The sequence below is a fragment of the Zingiber officinale genome, chromosome 4A (genome assembly GCF_018446385.1).
Source record: "Zingiber officinale cultivar Zhangliang chromosome 4A, Zo_v1.1, whole genome shotgun sequence".
NCBI classification, from domain to species: domain Eukaryota; kingdom Viridiplantae; phylum Streptophyta; class Magnoliopsida; order Zingiberales; family Zingiberaceae; genus Zingiber; species Zingiber officinale.
In genome coordinates, this window is record NC_055992.1 from 114,815,353 (window position 1) to 114,834,147 (window position 18,795).

General features: G+C 38.9%; 2 protein-coding genes and 1 non-coding gene across 4 annotated transcripts; 2 read left to right on the top strand and 1 right to left on the bottom strand.

Annotated features, from left to right (window-relative positions):
• Window positions 1-2,294: 2,294 nt before the first annotated feature.
• Window positions 2,295-2,376, bottom strand: TRNAS-GCU. The gene has a single exon. It is a non-coding gene; the product is annotated as a tRNA-Ser (tRNA).
• A 65-nt stretch (window positions 2,377-2,441) lies between these two features.
• LOC121970655 (E3 ubiquitin-protein ligase RING1-like) lies at window positions 2,442-16,081 on the top strand. Of its 2 annotated transcripts, XR_006108997.1 has the most exons (3): window positions 2,442-3,521; window positions 3,657-3,700; window positions 15,873-16,081. XR_006108997.1 is itself a non-coding variant. In XM_042521491.1 (2 exons), exon 1 carries the CDS (start codon window positions 2,532-2,534, stop codon window positions 3,477-3,479), a length of 948 nt encoding a protein of 315 aa, XP_042377425.1. In that variant the 5' UTR covers window positions 2,446-2,531; the 3' UTR covers window positions 3,480-3,521; window positions 15,873-16,081. The 2 variants fall into 2 exon arrangements, 1 of the variants encoding a protein (XP_042377425.1); XM_042521491.1 differs by lacking the exon at window positions 3,657-3,700 and having other exon boundaries at window positions 2,446-3,521.
• Window positions 16,082-17,007: 926 nt separating this feature from the next.
• LOC121970656 (activator of 90 kDa heat shock protein ATPase homolog 1-like) lies at window positions 17,008-18,566 on the top strand. The gene is made up of 3 exons (XM_042521492.1): window positions 17,008-17,987; window positions 18,079-18,158; window positions 18,247-18,566. Exons 1-3 carry the CDS (start codon window positions 17,073-17,075, stop codon window positions 18,338-18,340), a joined length of 1,089 nt encoding a protein of 362 aa, XP_042377426.1. The 5' UTR covers window positions 17,008-17,072; the 3' UTR covers window positions 18,341-18,566.
• Window positions 18,567-18,795: the final 229 nt, after the last annotated feature.

An 18,795-nucleotide genomic window follows, 5' to 3' on the forward strand; every position in this document is an offset into this window, starting at 1 on the left:
TTCTGCTTTTTATTTACTGCTAATTTACTTTATGCAAGTGTTCTGTTGAAAATTCGAGAAGGATCTTTGTTATTTTTTTACAGGCTATTCAACCCCCCCTTCTAGCCGGCCCAACGGTCCTACAATAAACACATATGTTTATCTCAATACATCCATCAACCTTCATTACAAAAGAAAAAAACAACAACTTAGTATCATCTCTAACATCGAGAGCTTTCAATTGTTGTTGTATCTCGTCTAACATCCCTGCAATCTTTAAACAATGGGTACGATGCTCATTTACTAACTCTAACTATGCATCCATAAGTTTAGCTAGCATCATAGATTGATTGAGTTTACTAGAACTCGAAGCAGCAATTGAGCTTGATGCAAATGTTGAGCTCGAAGGTTTCTTCTCAACACCAGTAAAGGTGATAGCTTGTTTCTCTTTGTATGTAATAAAGACTATTACTACTTATCACTAGTTTTACAAGACTTGTGTACAACTCCGCTAAATTTGTTAACTTCAATTTGTGTTTCTTCCCAAGTGCTATAAATGTCAAGCTTCCATCCAACAAACAAAACATATGTCTTACCCTATAATTACAACAAAAGTTTCCCAACTTATTTCTAAAATACAATAACTAATCAAAAGTCAAAATTGAAATAAAATGTCTCACCCTATCCAAACTTATTTACTCGGCTTCCTTCTTCTCCTACTCAATTTTGATGATCACAATGTGTTTTCTAGTCCACTTGTATAAGGGAAAAAAATCACGTGAGAAGAATATGCTCATTTCGTTAATTATAAACAACGGAGTTAATGGAAAGGATATATTTAGACACATTTAAAAAGATAAGGAACATATTCAACCCTTGAAATTCTTTAGGGATATAATTGGGACACAATTGAAATAATAGGAATTTAATGAATGATATCGTATATTGATAATCATATCTCTTCAATTGAAGAAGATAAAAATACAAACACATTCATAAAATTACAATTTAAACACCAAAAGTAATTTTATTCAAGCTAGCAGAATTGACACCATAAAAATTGGAACAATTTACCCATTCATACTATAAAGTACAAATCCTAAAAATTTTGGAGCATTAAAATGCTTAAATTGGGTACATTACTCAATTTATTGATAATCATTATAAAAACTCACATATCTCATTCATTTCTTGAATTGAAAAAGATACAATACAAACTCGTTCATAAAATTATAGTTTGAACACTGAAACCTAATTTTATTCAACCTAACAAAATTGACAATTCCTAGGAACTAAAGTTTCAATTTTTTACACCATTTTACAAAAACATACACTAACAATAATCTTAATTTTATTCTACAAACAATAATAATAAATCAGTCAAAATTTAGGGTACCTTCTACTCGAATACGTCTGTTTTTGCCTTTGAAATACAATGCAAACCACTTCTTCACGTTAGTTCTTTGGTTGCTCCAATTACCATCTTCTTCTTCAAACCTGACATTCGTCGATGATTCTTGAGTTGAAGGTGAAAGTCGGGTTCTATACTTAAAAGTAAAAGTCGGGTTCTACAGTCTCTCTGATTTTTGCCATCAACGTTGAAGGAATTGTTTTGGACGGTCGAGGTGGAAGTCAGGGAGGGAGTATACACTGGAAGTCAAGGGAATATAAAATGAGTCGAAGGAGTATAAAATGAAAAAAGAGGACAATTTGATAAATTGAAACAGATTAGAGAGTTAAAGAATAGAAAAAGATTTAGTCAGAGAGTGAGACGCATTTTGTCTGACCTGAAGACTGACGAATGAGCTAAAATTGCAGTTAGGAATTTAAAGATAATTTATCATAATTATAAATACATGTACTATAGATTCCGTTAAGTACTTAGCCGTGAGGGGCACAGGATCCTACTTAGTTACCTACTATGATATATTTTAAATTTAAGATTATTAATCTTAAATTAGCATAATTATTTAAATTAATTCCAATCATTTGGACCTTTGCAAGATTTTAAATACATTCCACACGAGTACCTATCAGTAATACTTGTTTTGATTATAATTAATTTTAAAATTTTACAATGTATTAGTTTTAACATAAAATCTATACTCAAATTTAACTACATCAAATTGAAAATTGAGTATATAAGTAAATTTACATAAAATCTAATTATCTAAATTGTTAATTTTAAAAGATTTATTATGATTCTATTGTCCTTTAAATCTTTATACATTTTAAATTCTTTTATTTTTCAATCATACTTTTTCCGATGTTTTTCATTAAGTTGAACAGTTGTGGAAAAAATAAATAAAAAACTTCGTCGCCTGAGAGATTCGAACTCTCGCGGGGAAACCCCATGTACTTAGCAGGCACACGCCTTAACCACTCGGCCAAAGCGACGCTGTTGTTTCTTTTGCATCAAAATAATACAAGTGTAGTGATTTGTAGCTCTTCCACTCTGTTTCCGTCTTCTTTTTACCAAATCCACGAGACCAAAATAACAAAGGCGACGACGAAGAGAAGAAGAAATTGGGACGGAGAGCGGAACCGCCGCCATGTCTTTCGCCACTGTCTCTCCGGCTACCATCGACGGCGACGCTCCTCTCTGCTCCTCCGTCATATATTGGTGCCACGAGTGCGACATGAGCGTCACCCTCCTCCCCTCCCAATCCCCACTCATCTGTCCCGACTGCTCCCGCTCTGATTTCCTCGAGGAAATGGAGTCTACACCCACCCATCTCCCCTCTTCATCCTCGGCCCTTTCTCCCCCTCCCCAATCCCTCACCGACTCCGACGATGACGATGACGACGACGACGCCGGATCCGCCTCCGATCCAGACGACCGCCACCGCCTTCCCTCCTCTCGTGCCGATCGCGTTCGCCTCCTCATCGGCCGACTCTCTGAAGGCAGCGGCGATGGCGACGACTCTCTCCCTCTTTTCCCGCCTCCCGCTCCTGCTCGCTCCGGACCCTATCCTGCCTCCGCCGCATCAATCGAAGCTCTCCCTATCGTCTGCATCTCCGATGCTCATGCGACCTCCTTTCCCTCTTGCGCGGTTTGTAAGGAAGATTTCGCCCTCCACTCTTCCGCCCGTCGCCTCCCCTGCTCGCACCTCTACCACTCCGATTGCATCGTCCCTTGGCTTTCCCTTCACAATTCCTGCCCCATCTGCCGCGCGCCGCTCCCCTCTCAATCTTCTGGTGGCGCCATTTATGGAGACGATGACGCGCTTTCAGCGGCGCTCAGTGGGGCCGATGATGACACGACGGTGCTGACTGCTGCGCTGTGGCAAGTGAGGAGGCAGCACCGGCTTTCGTTCCCGGTTCAGCCTGCTGCATCAGCAGCCATGAACGCTGTCCTCTTTCAGATGGAAGAGGTGGATGATGCGCTAGTTGATAGTGTGGAGACGACGTCATTGGAAGGGCGTGGAACATCCATAGGAAGTGGGACGGATGGTGACGACACTATCATCTTGCCTGAGATTAGGGAGAATTGTCTTTAGCACGTATCCTTGACAGCGATTATTGTTGCATAAATCCTTGAGGTATGATTGTTTTGTTACATTCTCATTGTTATGATCATATTTTTCTCACAAAGGAAAGTGTTTCTATGCAGTGCAGCTCAATTTTGCATGCTTACTATCTGTTATTTTGATTTTGTGCAATATTGTTGTTGTCAGTTCAAGATGATCACAGGGCTTGTTAAACTGAGAATAATATCTTGGTATGCCATGATTCATTTACTACATCCAATGATTATTTTACAAATTCTTGTTGGATTGTTTAGGTACATGCTTAGTCTAGTCCTGTAGCAAATGTACAACAAGCTTCACTTGTCCTCACAGAATATTGATATAGCACTTTTAGACAAGTGTTGGTGAATCCATTGTGAAGTTGAAGATTTTTAGTATTTTAGATTATGTTTATAGTAATCAAAATTTTAAATGGTTAGCGATTCAGTTTCAATTCTCTCACTTTTTGAACAATGAGTAAAAATTGACTCAGTGTTTGACAAGTTTCTATATATGATGCTTGATGACTGCATCTTATGCTTGCACCTTATTTATTAGTGTAAAATTCTAATGCGACCCAGCATCATATTGAAATGATCAAGTAGTTACTTCATTAATTAGATGATCCACAAGTTGTGTTCAAAATATTGCCTTAACATAAGTTTAGGAATCAAAACTTTGTAGAGAATAACTATAATAGCCAATGCTTGTGCTAATGGCATTAATTTCATGAGTGAAGGCTCATCTGCCTAAAACAAGTAAGCATTACTTGAATGCTTGTTCTAAGAAAGAATTCTTCAAATTGTGGTCTTTATAACTGAAGAATCAAATGACTTAAGAGGCGGGCGTCTGATTGTCATGGTTGATCATTTGTATATTATGCTGTGTTGGCATTCAATTTGAATACAATAAGATCACTTTGTGCGTAATTTCATCTTTCATATTTTAGTATAGAGCGAAAAATGTTTCTGGACTGAGTTTATTGGTCCCCTATATATCCGGCTTTTTCACTCATCCGTATTTAGTGAATCACCCTACCAATATTTGTTTGCTTGCTACTAGCAGTTAGACCCAACCCCGGGCCGGATCCGGCTTGGACTCGGCCCGGGCTCGTAACTGGGTCAATGTGACCCGGTTTGCCTGGCCAAATCGGAACTAGCTTGGCAGGTTGCCGGGCCGCTTTTTGTTCCAAGGGGTCAAAAATCGACGAACCGCCGGTTCGGATCGCTGGTTCGGCCTATCAGTTCACCCCTAATTGTTTTTTTGCCCATTGAAAACCAGTGGTTCCCAGCCGTTGAGGAGGAGGTAGGGGTTTTTTTAGGTATTTTTTTTTAACGGCTAAGATCATTTGACCGTTTTTTGATCAATGGCTATGATTTAGTGTTCGTTACTATCCAAATTCTATAAATAGAGAGTTCATTTCATCATTTTCACGCACATCTTTTCTACTCTTAATCACAATTTCGCATTTTCTATACGCTTTTGTCTCCATTTCTACGCACTTTCGTTTCCAATTTTCAATTACTATGGAAGGAGGCCATGAAGGTGCATCATCTTGAGCTCGGAAGCAAAAGAAAATAGTGAATCCGCGGAAGGACCCCAATGTTCAATCCACCTACGATGAGATCGAGCACCTTTCGAATTCGACACCCGAAACACAACAATTACTTCTAAGATTTGGAAAACTCTTCCTCTAAAGTCTTCTATTTTCACTAAACATTTTGAGAAGGTCACTCTTTCGTCGGGAGAATTGCGTGCAAAATGTAAGCCATGCAATGCTTCTTACAAATTCTAAGCTGGCAACAGCTATGGGTAGTTTAGACATGTAGAAACGAAGCACAAGACGGAATATGGACTCGACCATTCTTAAACACAATTATCTAGATTTTATTCAACTAGCAGTAGTACTAATTCCGGTTTATTTTTGTATTCGGATAATAAATTAAGAGAATCATTAGCTAAATTTATTTTCGTAGAACATCTTTCTTTTAGTTTTAGATCTAAATGCACATTTGAAGATTTTTGTAAATAATCTCTTAATCCATGTGTTAAATGTGTTCCTAGGATTACACTTACTTGTACAATTAAAAAATTAGTAAAACAAGGAAAAAAGAATTTAATTGATGAATTTAGTAAATTAGATAATAAAGTTTCTTTATATTCCGATATTTGGAGTGACACATTCGTATATGGGTTTGACTTGCCATTGGATCGATAACTTTTGGAACTTTGAAAAAAAGATTGTTAGCTTATAAAGTTTTTGATGAATCATATAATGCTTATAACAGTGCACAATTATTATGCTTAATTTTAGAAAAAGATGGATTAACTCATAAAATATTTTCAATATTATTAAATAATGTTAGTTCCAATACCGCTTGAATAGATCTTCTAAAATTTGTTTGTCAACCTATTATTGGTGGTTTATTTTTTCATATTTGTTGTGTATGCCATATTTTAAATTTATGTGTTCAAGATTGATTAAACATTTTAGAAAATTATATTAAACCCATTAGAATTGCAATTTTTTATTTATGGTCGCATCCATCTATAATGAAACAATGGAGTAGGTTTTGTAAAACTAATGGAATGAGACTTAAAAAATTTTCACGTGATCTACCAACATGTTGGAATTCAACTTACCAATTATTACAAGATTCATTTCAATATAAAGAATTATTATGTTCATTTTATGCACAAAATACTAATATTATTATATGTTGGGACCGAAATGTAGCTATAGGGGGGGGGTGAATAGCTCGTCGCGTGCTCGTGGTCGGCGTTGCTTGTTTCTTCAAGGATATGCAGCGGAAATACAAGAAACAACTACAACAATGCTAACCAAATGGATTTTACTTGGTATCCATCTCACAAGAGGTGACTAGTCCAAGGATCCACGCACACACACACGCACCTCCACTAATAAACACTCCTTTTCGGTAACTACCGAAGGCGGAGAAACCCTACAAGACTCTCAATACAGAAAGAAAGGAAAGGGAACAAAAGTATAAGCAAAGCTTACAATGAATACAAGAGACCCTAACCCTAGCTTTCTTCTTCTTTCTTTTGATCCGCCTCTTGACTTGGAAGAGCCTCCAAGAACCTTCAAGAACTGGCGATCTAGAGCTTAGAAAGAGCTGTGGAGTCGCTGTCGAGGATCTGGAGTGAACAGTGCGAAGTCTACCGAAGGAATCGAACGCCTGCAGCTAAATACGACGCCAACGGTCGGATCCCGATTGATTGGATTGCTCCCAATCAATCGGGGAGGCTTTGGATCGATCGGTTGATCGATCCAGAGCGCCTTTGAGCTCTCTGGAATGGCTTGGATCGATCGGCTGATCGATCCAGCCTTTATTGCGCGAAATTGCACCTCCCAATCGATCCACTTATCGATTGGGAGCTCTGGATCGATCGGCTGATCGATCCAGAGGCATTCTGTGCGCGAGACATTTCTTCCCAATCGATCACCTGATCGATTGGGAGGAGCTCTGTCGTAGGGACTCACCCGATCGATCGGCTGATCGATTGGGAATCATCCAATCGATCGTCTGATCGATCCAGATGCTGGTTTTTGCCCAAAACCAAGTCCTAAGTCCCCAATCCAACATCCGGTCAATCCATGACCTGTTGGTACATTATGCCTAGCATCTGGTCACCCTTGACCTGCTAGAACTCCCTTACCAAGCGTCCGGTCAATCCCTTTGACCCACTTGAACTTCCACCAGATGTTTGGTCAACCTTGACCCATCTGGATTTCCTCGTGCCAAGTATCCGGTCAATCCCTTTGACCTACTTGGACTTCCCAACACCAGATGTCCGATCATCCTTGATCCATCTGGATTTTTCTTGCCTGGCTTCACTCACCAGGACTTCCCTTCTGCCTAGCTTCACTCACTAGGACTTTCACCTGACTTCACTCACCAGGATTTCCAGTCTACCTAGCTTCACTCATTAGGTCTTTTCTCCTGGCTTCACTCACCAGGTCTTTTCTCCTCTGCCTAGCTTCACTCACTAGGACTTTCACCTGGTTTCACTCACCAGGATTTCCAGTCTACCTAGCTTCACTCACTAGGTCTTCTCTCCTGGCTTCACTCACCAGGTCTTTTCTCCTCTGCCTAGCTTCATTCACTAGGGCTTTCATCTGGCTTCACTCACCAGGATTTCCAGTGTGCCTAACTTCACTCACTAGGTCTTTTCACCTGCAATCTTTATGTATTGTCAAACATCGAAACCACAACATCAAGACTCGAGCTTGACTCAATTCAAGCTCAGTCAACACGGTCAACCTTGACTTGGGGAATATTGCACCAACAATCTCCCCCTTTTTGTGTTTGATAATACATTCTTTAAGTTAGGCTAATCCCATAGCCTCAACCTCCTTCATGTCACTAGGTAATGAAGACATAAGTTAAACCTTACATTCTCCCACTAAGAAGGCAAACTCTCTCTTAGATAATGAAGGTCTAACTTAAACCCTACATTCTCCCCCTATTGGCACACATCACAAACATTCCCCATCTTTGGGCACACATCAAAACAAACTCTTCCCCTGAAGAGTTACTCACCGTTGTTCACAACTTCACTCGTTGTGATCAACTCGATAATGAAAGTCTCATACCTTTCATTTTTCTCTAACCCTACATTCTTCCCCCAATGTAGGCAAATGCCTAACGTTGAGCATTTTTAACTTAAACAATGGAGATATCCACTCTCCATTGTAAACAAATGCTCAACCTTGAGCATTTCTACGACAGAAGGTTAACCACCTTCCAAGGTGTATGAAAAATAATTTTCACGTCCTTAAAGAGTAATTCCCCCTAAAGACATGGTCGTACCTTCTGTCATTGCACCAACAATGTCTTGAAATCCCTAAACCTTTAGGAAACCCAAATTTAAAAGTTTTGAAGTTCAAAAATTCAATATTGAAACCAAACCTCAACCTAAACTTCAATTTAGTCTTCCTCAACCAATCCATCCTTGTTTTCAACATGAAAACACCCTTTTTATGTATACAAATGTATTTTGATGGGTTTGGAATGGTTACCTAGACTAATCATGGTTCAAAAATGCTGAAATCAGGCTTTCCCAGTCAAAATTAGCAGCTTCGATCGATTGGAGTTAGGTCCCAATCGATCGGACCATGCTGAATCGATCCACTGATCGATTCAGATAGTGTGGATCGATCGGTGGGTCGATCCAGCGAGCTTTTGCTCGCGGGATTTGCCTTCTCAATCGATCGCCCAATCGATTGAGGCACTCCAATCGATCGGGTGATCGATTGGAGTTCTGATAGTTGCTGAAATTCCATTTCAGTCAACTTCAGAAACCCCTAGAAAATTTTACAAAAATCCAAAAATTGTGAAAATTTGTGTAGACATTATTTAGGACATATATTATCATGGAAAAATAGTTTTATAAGAAAATACTTCATATTTTCAAAGATTGACACAAACTTGAAAACTTGTAAAAACTTTAGTGTTTTCTTCAAGTTTGTGCTCAATTATCCAATCATGATTACTATCAAAAGATAGTCTTCACCAAGGTTTTCCAAAAACATTTTAAAATGATTTTCAAAACCAATATCCAACCTTGTTCCTTGGGCTCAATGCACATGACTTGTACATTAGCTTTCCCAATGATTGGAAAACACATAATTATGTGTTTTGATGATTTTAAAACTCAAAAGAATGCACTAAATCAACATCTTGAGTTTTGTTCATCATCCTAACATCTCACTTGTATCTAATGTGCACTAAAACACATACATTTTTGAATTATAGACATCCACTAAGAATGCTACTTGTTAATTAATGCCATTAGTCCTTAATAAACAAGGAATTAAAATGATGCATGATGATGTTATGACATACATCAAAAAGAAATAATTTTCAAAAGAAAATTTCCTATAACTACATGATGTATGGATGACGTGACATGGTATTTTTGTGTTTTTCATAATAAGGCATGAGTGCAAACACAAATAAATAAATATGATGTCATAGCATATGATGGGCAAGTTAGCATAGATAAAATACCTAGATTACCTACCTAAGTATCCTTAACCCTTAGCTAGCTTAAAAATTTAAACCCTAGATTGCCCACTATTTCCCAAGAAAATGTCAAAAATCAAATTTGACATTTCTTTTGCTTTTCTTAATTTGTGCCAATTTACATTAAGCATATTCCTTTAAGTTTAGCACAATTTACTCTTTTAAAGAGTAATCAATTGACTTAAGGCCTAAATTGCCTTTAACTTCCTAAGAACAAACCAAAATCCCAACTTGGTAGTTCTTATGATTTTCTCAAATTATGTCATTTAAAATTTCATCTAATTTATCAAAATATGACACATTTTACTCTTCCCAAGAGTAAACCCTTTATCCTTTTCATTTTCAAAGGTTAATAATAACCTTGAAAATGCTCCTTGAGTGTCAACTTCATCATGATTGGGTTAACTACCCTTCCACTTAGAGTTGACACTCTCTAACCCATCTATGGGGTAGAGAAGATGCTCCTAGGAACCCAAAACCTATTGGCGCTCCTTGGATGCTCTAGGTACTCACTAGGGATAACTTCCCTAGATACCTTCCTAGTGACCCTGTTTGGCTTCTTAGAAGCTTTGGTCATATTTTCTAGGTCAACTCTAGGGATTGCTTCCCCTATGACCTTCTTTGTGACTTTCTTAGACTTCTTAGAAGTCTTAGTCACATTTGTTGTTGCAAAGATACTTCTAGGGCTAACTTCCCTTGTATCCTTGACTTGACCCTTAGACTTAGAGTTAGTTCCATAGCTATATGGAACCCTATGATAGGAAATTACATCCTTCTTGGCCTTTGATTTGTATCCCAAACCTCTATGGCCATTGGATGACTTTGATACTCCTAGCCCTAGATTTTTACTCTTAGACCCTTGTGTTTCATTTTTGATTTTTCTAAGGGTCTTCTCTAATTTATCAAGTCTTGACCTCAAGACTTGATTTTCCTTCCATAATTCCTCAACCATAGATTTTTCACTAAAATCATGACTTTTCTTTTTCTTAAGCAAATACTTAGAATCCTTAGGGTTCTTGCCTAAATTTCTATCTACCTTTCTAAACCTAGGGTGAGAGATTTTAGCATGAAAAGCTACATGATTTTCCTTAACTTTATCATGCCTCCTCTTTTCATGGTAAATAGCATTGAAATGATATAAGTTAGAACTAGCATGCTTTTTACCATAATTCAAAGGGGTAGGCTCAATAAAAGTTACCTTTCTTTTTACCTTGGAGGCTCCCCCTTGAGTTGAGCTTCCTCCTTGAGCCTTGACCGCCGTCTTCCTCTTAGGGCATTGACTTCGGTAATGCCCCTTTTGATTGCAAGAGAAGCACACAATGCGCTCCTTGCTCTTTTTTGTTGTGGGGACGGTCTCCTTGGGCTTCTCCTTGCCCTTTGGTGCCACTTGGCTCTTTTTCTTGGCCAATTTAGGGCATTTGCTCTTATAATGCCCATGCTCCCTACACTCAAAACATATGATATGATTTTTATTTTTAATTGAAACATTTATACCTTCCTGTGTAGGGATGATATCTTCTCCTTTTGATCCGGAGGTAGAAGCTTCCTCTTGTTTCGAACTTGATACTCCTCCAATAGATTTGTCTTGACTTGTGGAGGTGGAAGCTTCTTCATCCTCTTCTTCTTTTGACCCAAATGTGGAGGCTTCTTCATCCTCATCTTGTACATGGAACAAGGAGTATGCTCCCTCCTTGCCTTCTTCATTGCATTCCTTTGAAGATGAAGCTTCTTGGACTTCCTCTTCTTCGAAAGTTGAGCAACTCTCAACTTCGGAATTCTCCTCCTCTTGGTCTTGCTCCAATGAGTTACCCTCTTTGGATTTTTCTTAGATTGGTACAGTGGAGAGGGTCTCATGAATAGTTGCCAACTTGCTCCAAAGCTCCTTAGCATCCTTGAATTCTCCAATTTGAGCCAAAATGTGGCTAGGCAATAAGTTGTCCAAAAGCTTGGTCACTTTATCATTTGCCTCGTTCCTTTGAATCTGCTCTTTGCTCTATTTGCTTTTCATGAGAACTTTTCCCTTGGAGTTCTTTGGAGCTTCGAAACCTTCCATGAGAGCAAACCATTGCTCTATCTCCACCATTAAGAAATTCTCGATCCTTGATTTCCAAAGATCGAAGCTTGTTGAAACGTATGGTGGAGCCACCCTTGTGTCAAATCCAAGTCCATCTTGAAATTGCATCTTAAAGTTGAGCTTCTTAAACTTCCTTGACTTTGATGAATTTGCTCCAACTTCTTCACCCTCTAACTTTGCTTGTTTTGTTTGTCCCTTCCGGCGATGATTCCGGTGAAGAGCGACCTTGCTCTGATACCACTTGTTGGGACCGAAATGTAGCTGGGGGGGGGTGAATAGCTCGTCGCGTGCTCGTGGTCGGCGTTGCTTGTTTCTTCAAGGATATGCAGTGGAAATACAAGAAACAACTACAACAACGCTAATAAATGGATTTTACTTGGTATCCACCTCACAAGAGGTGACTAGTCCAAGGATCCACGCACACACACACACCTCCACTAATAAACACTCCTTTTCGGTAACTACCGAAGGCGGAGAAGCCCTACAAGACTCTCAATATAGAAAGAAAGAAAAGGGAACAAAAGTATAAGCAAAGTTTACAATGAATACAAGAAACCCTAACTTTCTTCTTCTTTCTTTTGATCCGCCTCTTGACTTGGAAGAGCCTCCTAGAACCTTCAAGAACTGGCGATCTGGAGCTTAGAGAGAGCTGTGGAGTCGCTGTTGAGGATCTGGAGTGAACAGTGCGAAGTCTACCGAAGGAATCGAACGCCTGCAGCTAAATACAACGCCAACGGTCGGATCCCGATCGATTGGATTGCTCCCAATCGATCGGGGAGGCTTTGGATCGATCGGCTGATCGATCCAGAGCGCCTCTGTGCTCTTTGGAATGGCCTGGATCGATCGGCTGATCGATCCAGCCTTTATTGCTCAAAATCGCACCTCCCAATCGATCCACTGATCGATTGGGGGCTCTGGATCGATCGGCTGATCGATCCAGAGGCGTTCTGTGCGCGAGACATTTCTTCCCAATCGATCACCTGATCGATTGGGAGGAGCTCTGTCGCAAGGACTCACCCGATCGATCGGCTGATCGATTGGGAATCATCCAATCGATCGGCTGATCGATCCAGATGCTGGTTTTTGTCCAAAACCAAGTCCTAAGTCCCCAACCCAACATCCGATCAATCCATGACCTGTTGGTACATTATGCCTAGCATCTGGTCACCCTTGACCTGCTAGAACTCCCTTACCAAGCGTCCGGTCAATCCCTTTGACCCACTTGAACTTCTACTAGATGTCTGGTCAACTTTGACCCATCTGGATTTCCTCGTGCCAAGTATCCGGTCAATCCCTTTGACCTACTTGGACTTCCCAACACCAGATGTCCGATCATCCTTGATCCATCTGGATTTTCCTTGCCTGACTTCACTCACCAGGACTTCCCTTCTGCCTAGCTTCACTCACTAGGACTTTCACCTGGCTTCACTCACCAGGATTTCCAATCTGCCTAGCTTCACTCACTAGGTCTTTTCTCCTGGCTTCACTCACCAGGTCTTTTCTCCTCTGCCTAGCTTCACTCACTAGGACTTTCACATGACTTCACTCACCAGGATTTCCAGTCTGCCTAACTTCACTCACTAGGTCTTCTCTCCTGGCTTCACTCACCAGGTCTTTTCTCCTCTGCCTAGCTTCACTCACTAGGGCTTTCACTTGGCTTCACTCACCAGGATTTCCAGTCTGCCTAGCTTCACTCACTAGGTTTTTTCACCTGCGATCTTTATGTATTGTCAAACATCGAAACCACAACATCAAGACTCGAGCTTGACTCAATTCAAGCTCAGTCAACACGGTCAACCTTGACTTAGGGAATATTGCACCAACATTATATATTTATTTTCATAACAATGGAATATTTGTATTAGTATTTGTGAAATTTTCAAAGTATTTAATGATGCAACCAAACAACTTTCCGGTGTTTATTGTCCCACTGCTCAATTAGTTTTAGAAAAGTTTTCTAATATAGTATTAATTTTAAATGAATATATTAATAATGAATCTTTATCTTCCTACATATTAGCAATGAAAACTAAATGGGAAAAATATTTTTATTTTATTCCTAAAATTTATTTAATTGTATTTGTTTTAAATCCTAGATTTAAATTAGAAGTTTTATGAGAAATGATAACTTTATATTATGATGATTTAATTCTAATTAAAGATTTTTCTTCTCTTGATCCAGTTAATATTATATATAATGTTAGAATTTATTTATATGATATTTATAATCAATATTTTACAAAATATGAACACAAACTAATATTTTTGAAATACAACAAACTACTAGTAATAATTTAAAACTTCAAAAACACAACTTTTTTTTTATTAAAAGAACAGGTAAAATATCCACGAGGATCCTCAAGTTCTATACAGGAATTTGAGAATTATTTTACAACTTCTTTTGATTTTAATGAAGCAGATAGCGAAAATTTTGATATCTTAAAGTGGTGGTCACATAAGACCCAAAGCTTTCTCATCCTTTCCGTAATCGCCAAAGAAATTTTAGCTTGTCCAGTGTCAATTATTGCTGTGGAGCATACGTTCAGTGCTGATGGCAACATATTAGATGATCTCCTGACTCATTGAAGCCCAAGCATTGCCCGACGATTGAACCAGAGCCGAGAAAAGCATCCAAGGAATGCAATTTTCAGATGACGAAGTTGAAGATTTTGATATCGAAGAAATGAATACAACAGGAACGAGAAATGGAAGTGAGTGACAACGTCACTTTCAAATGTAAAACAATGAAAATGTAAAAGAACTATGTGGGTTTTGATTCCCCTATGCCTTAAGGGGATACATAGGCAACTTAAATGAGTGCAAGCCCTTTTTTTAAATAAATTTAAAATTTAAAATTTTTTAATATAATAATCTTGAGCTGTGGCGAAGTGACGAACCGTGAAACGACAGTTTCGTGACCCGTAATCGTCTTGGGCGGTTAAGGTTAAGGGTTAACCTGCCAAGAACCATCAAACCGACCGTTTTGACCATGACCCGTAATCGTCTTGGTCGGTTGAGGTTAAGGGTCGACTTGCCAGGAACCAACGAATCGGTGGTTCCGAACGTCGAACGCATCGAACCGTGGTCAGGTCTAGTAGCAGTGATGCATCATAATATTTCTGGCAGGGTCTCACATGGAATATTATCATCTCAAGTCCAATGATGGTTTCAATCTTGTTAACTCATGTTAGCTCTTGTTAGCCTTTGAGTTGGTGGGGTGTCCACTTTTGTCTATTGTTTTCTATTGTAGACCATCAACTTTTGTTGCCTGTCATAATTCTACACATCTCTAGATGTTCTGCTTGCCAATTATTCATATGATTGCTATCTTCTCTCCAAGCACCATTGAAACCTGTCAAAGGACTTCACAAAGTAACTAGAGCTATACAGTGGTCTGACCACTATCATCCCTGCTTCCTGAGCATTCATAAAACCTATTTCAATTATTTCAAAATTTTCTAGATTCGAAATGTTCACTACACTTCCCAATGGTGGTTTTCTTTATTTACCTTTGAGAATTGTTCTGCTTCCTCTTCACTAGCCAAAAGATCTCCACGATTATGGATTTTTGCACAATCTGCATGAAGCCACTGGACTGTAGCCATCTTCCTTCCAAATGGTTGAATCTTCCATTTGGAAAAGAAGCTCTTGCATATGAGCATTCACAATGGTAATGCCTTGTGTTTTCCCCAGACAAGTTTATGTTATATATACAAACAAACTGATGAATGTGATCCTACACAAATCATGTTGCTCTCATCAGGTGGTTAGGCCAGTTAAAGAGCCAGAACAAAGTTAAAATGCTATACATTTGAGAGCTGGATTCTTTATTGAAATCACTGATCCTATTTCTTGTACCTTTTGATCGAACCATGTCCTCATCTCATCTGTAAATCTGCTACATCTGATGATGTGGGAATGCTAGATGGGTCATTCGCATATGCATCAGAAAAAGTAATAGGCAATTTGGAATTTAATGCAATCATTTCACATGTCTCTTAATGTGCTTGTTAATCTTTTTCAACTTCTTTCATGGTTGCATGAATGCAAGGAGACTGGATAGGGATAGCAGCAAGAATTATAAATGATAAGCAATTCACATGTGTTGTATGTTCCTTTCGCCTTCTTATTTCCTAAACTACTATAAATCTCATGTGTAAATACACAATTTTTGATAAGTCTGCATTTTACCACAGTGATTTATCTATATTTTCTGTGAATTAATTTTCAGTTCTCACCCTGATTACCTGTACAATGCAGTCTTCTTTACTTCATCAACCAACAAGTACTGGAAACTTCAATATTTGGAATATGTACACGCTCGTGTTGTATCTTAATGACGCAGAGGCCAAAGAAGAAGACGTTCGCAGTAATTTCTGATACAATCATTACTGTAATCTGCCTAATAATGTTTTTTTGCTATTTAGTTATTGAATTCGTCCCAAGTTATAAACTCATTTATAAGCTTATATTCTCCCTGTATGGTTGTGAATCTGTGTTTACAAGCTCGCAAACAAACTTGCCTTGTTTGTTTCCTTGTCTAGAATCTCTAGATTGTCGCAAAAAAAAAAAAACATCAGAAACTATAACCTGTCGCTCCCCTTCCAGATTAATCGATTATTGTCATTTAGTTGCTCGAGCTCATCTTTATCGACAGGGTAAAAATGACTTTGTATCCTTTCAACTTTCCTTCCACTTCATTTATGCCTGCCTTTTTTAATTTTGAAGGAATAATAAAATGATCTAAAATTTGAAGATTTAGTTTTTAGTTTTTGTCGTTGGTTGTTGTTGATAAAATAATTTAAAATGCTTCTATAGAACAAGCAAAAGAAAAAACAAAGATTGACATTGTCATATAAAATCGTAATTCAGATGGTAGAATAAGACGAAATGCATAATATATAAATTAAAGTTCATTATATCTCTACATTTATTGTCAGATATAATCTGTAACCGTCCGTCTTAGATTAAAAAATATTTTTTAAAGTTTTTTTTTTGGAAGTTTTTTTTTTTTTTATCTATTAGGGTTTTTCTCGTTCCTTTCTTTAAAATTATAGTTTTGAAAATCTATTTGTTAATGGTCTACTGAATCAATGGTTTAAAAGACGATTCAAATCAACAAAATATATTCGATATAGGCAAATTATATTTGTGTCACTAAAAAATTATATATAAAAATATAAAAGCAATTATATATCTTTTAAAGTAAATTATATATAATTAAAAATAATAATTATTTAAAATTAAATTACTTTTAGAAATTAGTTTAATTTATATAATAAATGAGTTAATTTATGACGTAGCTTGCCAATGAATTTGCGCTATACTGTTCTAGAACGTTCCAATCGGAGGGCTCTAGAAACACCAATCCTCCGCATAAATATACCCGGTCTCGAGATCCTTCTCCAGATCTCCATCGAGCGATTGGTGGGCTTTCCTTCAACCCTAATTCTACGACCCATGGCGAAATACGGCGAGGGCGACAAGCGGTGGATCGTCGAGGAGCGCGCCGACGGCACCAACGTCCACAACTGGCACTGGACGGAGCGCAACTGCCTCGAGTGGTCCCGATCCTTCCTCTCCTCCCACCTCTCCGGCCTCACAATCCTTGACGGGGAGGGTGGGCTTACCATCCGCACCAAGGCCCTCGACAAACTAGACGGTGACGCCTACGTCAATATCCGCAAGGGCAAGATCATCCCCGGGTACGAGCTCTCCCTTTCCCTCGGCTGGGAGGGTGAGGCCTGCGACGCCGCCGATGGCAGCGCACCTCCGCTCCTCAAGGTATCCGGCACCGTTGAAGTTCCCTACCTCGCGGATGAGAACGCTGGGGAGGACCCTGAGGTTAGAATCACGCTCCGGGACGATGATGGCCCGATTGGGCGCCGGATCAAGGACGCCTTCCTGGCTAAGGGCAAGCCGGTGATCTTGGAGAAACTTAGGATTTTTGTGGAGACGATGAGCAAGGGCGGCCCTGCAAAGGACGAGCTTGAGGCGAAGAAACCTCTCTCGGTGACTGCCAAGAACATCCCATCGACAGCTCCAGCAGCTGCAGCAAAAACTCCGGCGGCCGCCGCTGTGAATAATGCAGTGGTTGCACCGCCCAAGGAAAAGAAGAAGAATAAGGAAGGTTTCAAAAACATATCTTTGACGGAGAAATTCTATTGTAGGGCGAGGAATATTTATGAGATCCTGATGGATGAGAATCGGTGGAAGGGATTTACACAGAGCAACGCAAGGATCAGTAAGGAAGTTGGTGGGCAATTCAGCCTCTTCGATGGATCAATCACTGGTGTCAATGAGGAGTTGCAGGAATCTAAGCTGATCGTTCAGAAGTGGAGATTTGGAAGTTGGCCAGATGGACTTTATTCCACAGTTAGTGAATCCTTGATACTCCCTTTCTTCGATGTATCTGTTTGCTTGCGTTTGATTTCTGTAGCTGATTGTATACATTTCGTTCTTGCAGGTGAGGCTGACTTTTGAAGAACCTGAACAGGGTGTTACCATTGTGAAATTGACTCAGACAGACATTCCGGAGGAAGATAAGTAAGCTTATTTTCTCAAATGAACCACCATTTTTTGTTTTCTACAGTCTTCTCTATCTTTGACATTGCATATTTGATCTTGTTTGAAGATACGGGAACGCAACAGTTGTGGAGAACACAGAAAGAGGATGGAGGGATCTCATCTTTCACAAGATACGTGGTGTATTTGGTTTCGGAATGTAGAAATAGCACTTTTCCTTCTGCTAGCAAGTTGCAATGTTGTTATTTCTTGACGCATTCTCATTTTATCACAAATTGATGCATGGTCTTAATATGATTAGTTGTTATTTCACTCGGAGATGGTATCTAAACATGAGACAATATTTTTACTTGTTGCTCAGCGTCAATGTACCCTCGGTATGATATGAGAAACATATTCTACACTGTAACATGTTAAACTTCCACTGCATTTTGATTTGTGGTTTAAGTATTCTATTGCTTTTGTAGCCTAATTCTTGCAAGTGATCTTTTTATGATAATTCCATGTTTGAATTTGGTACGAAATCATGTTCCTCATGTGAATTATGATTTCCAGTTTGTATTATGAGATGCCTAGATAACCAATTAGAATTATTGAGATAAGTAGAGAGGCATTCACTCCTCTACAACAGAAGTGTTTTGAAGCCGACAGAATGTGT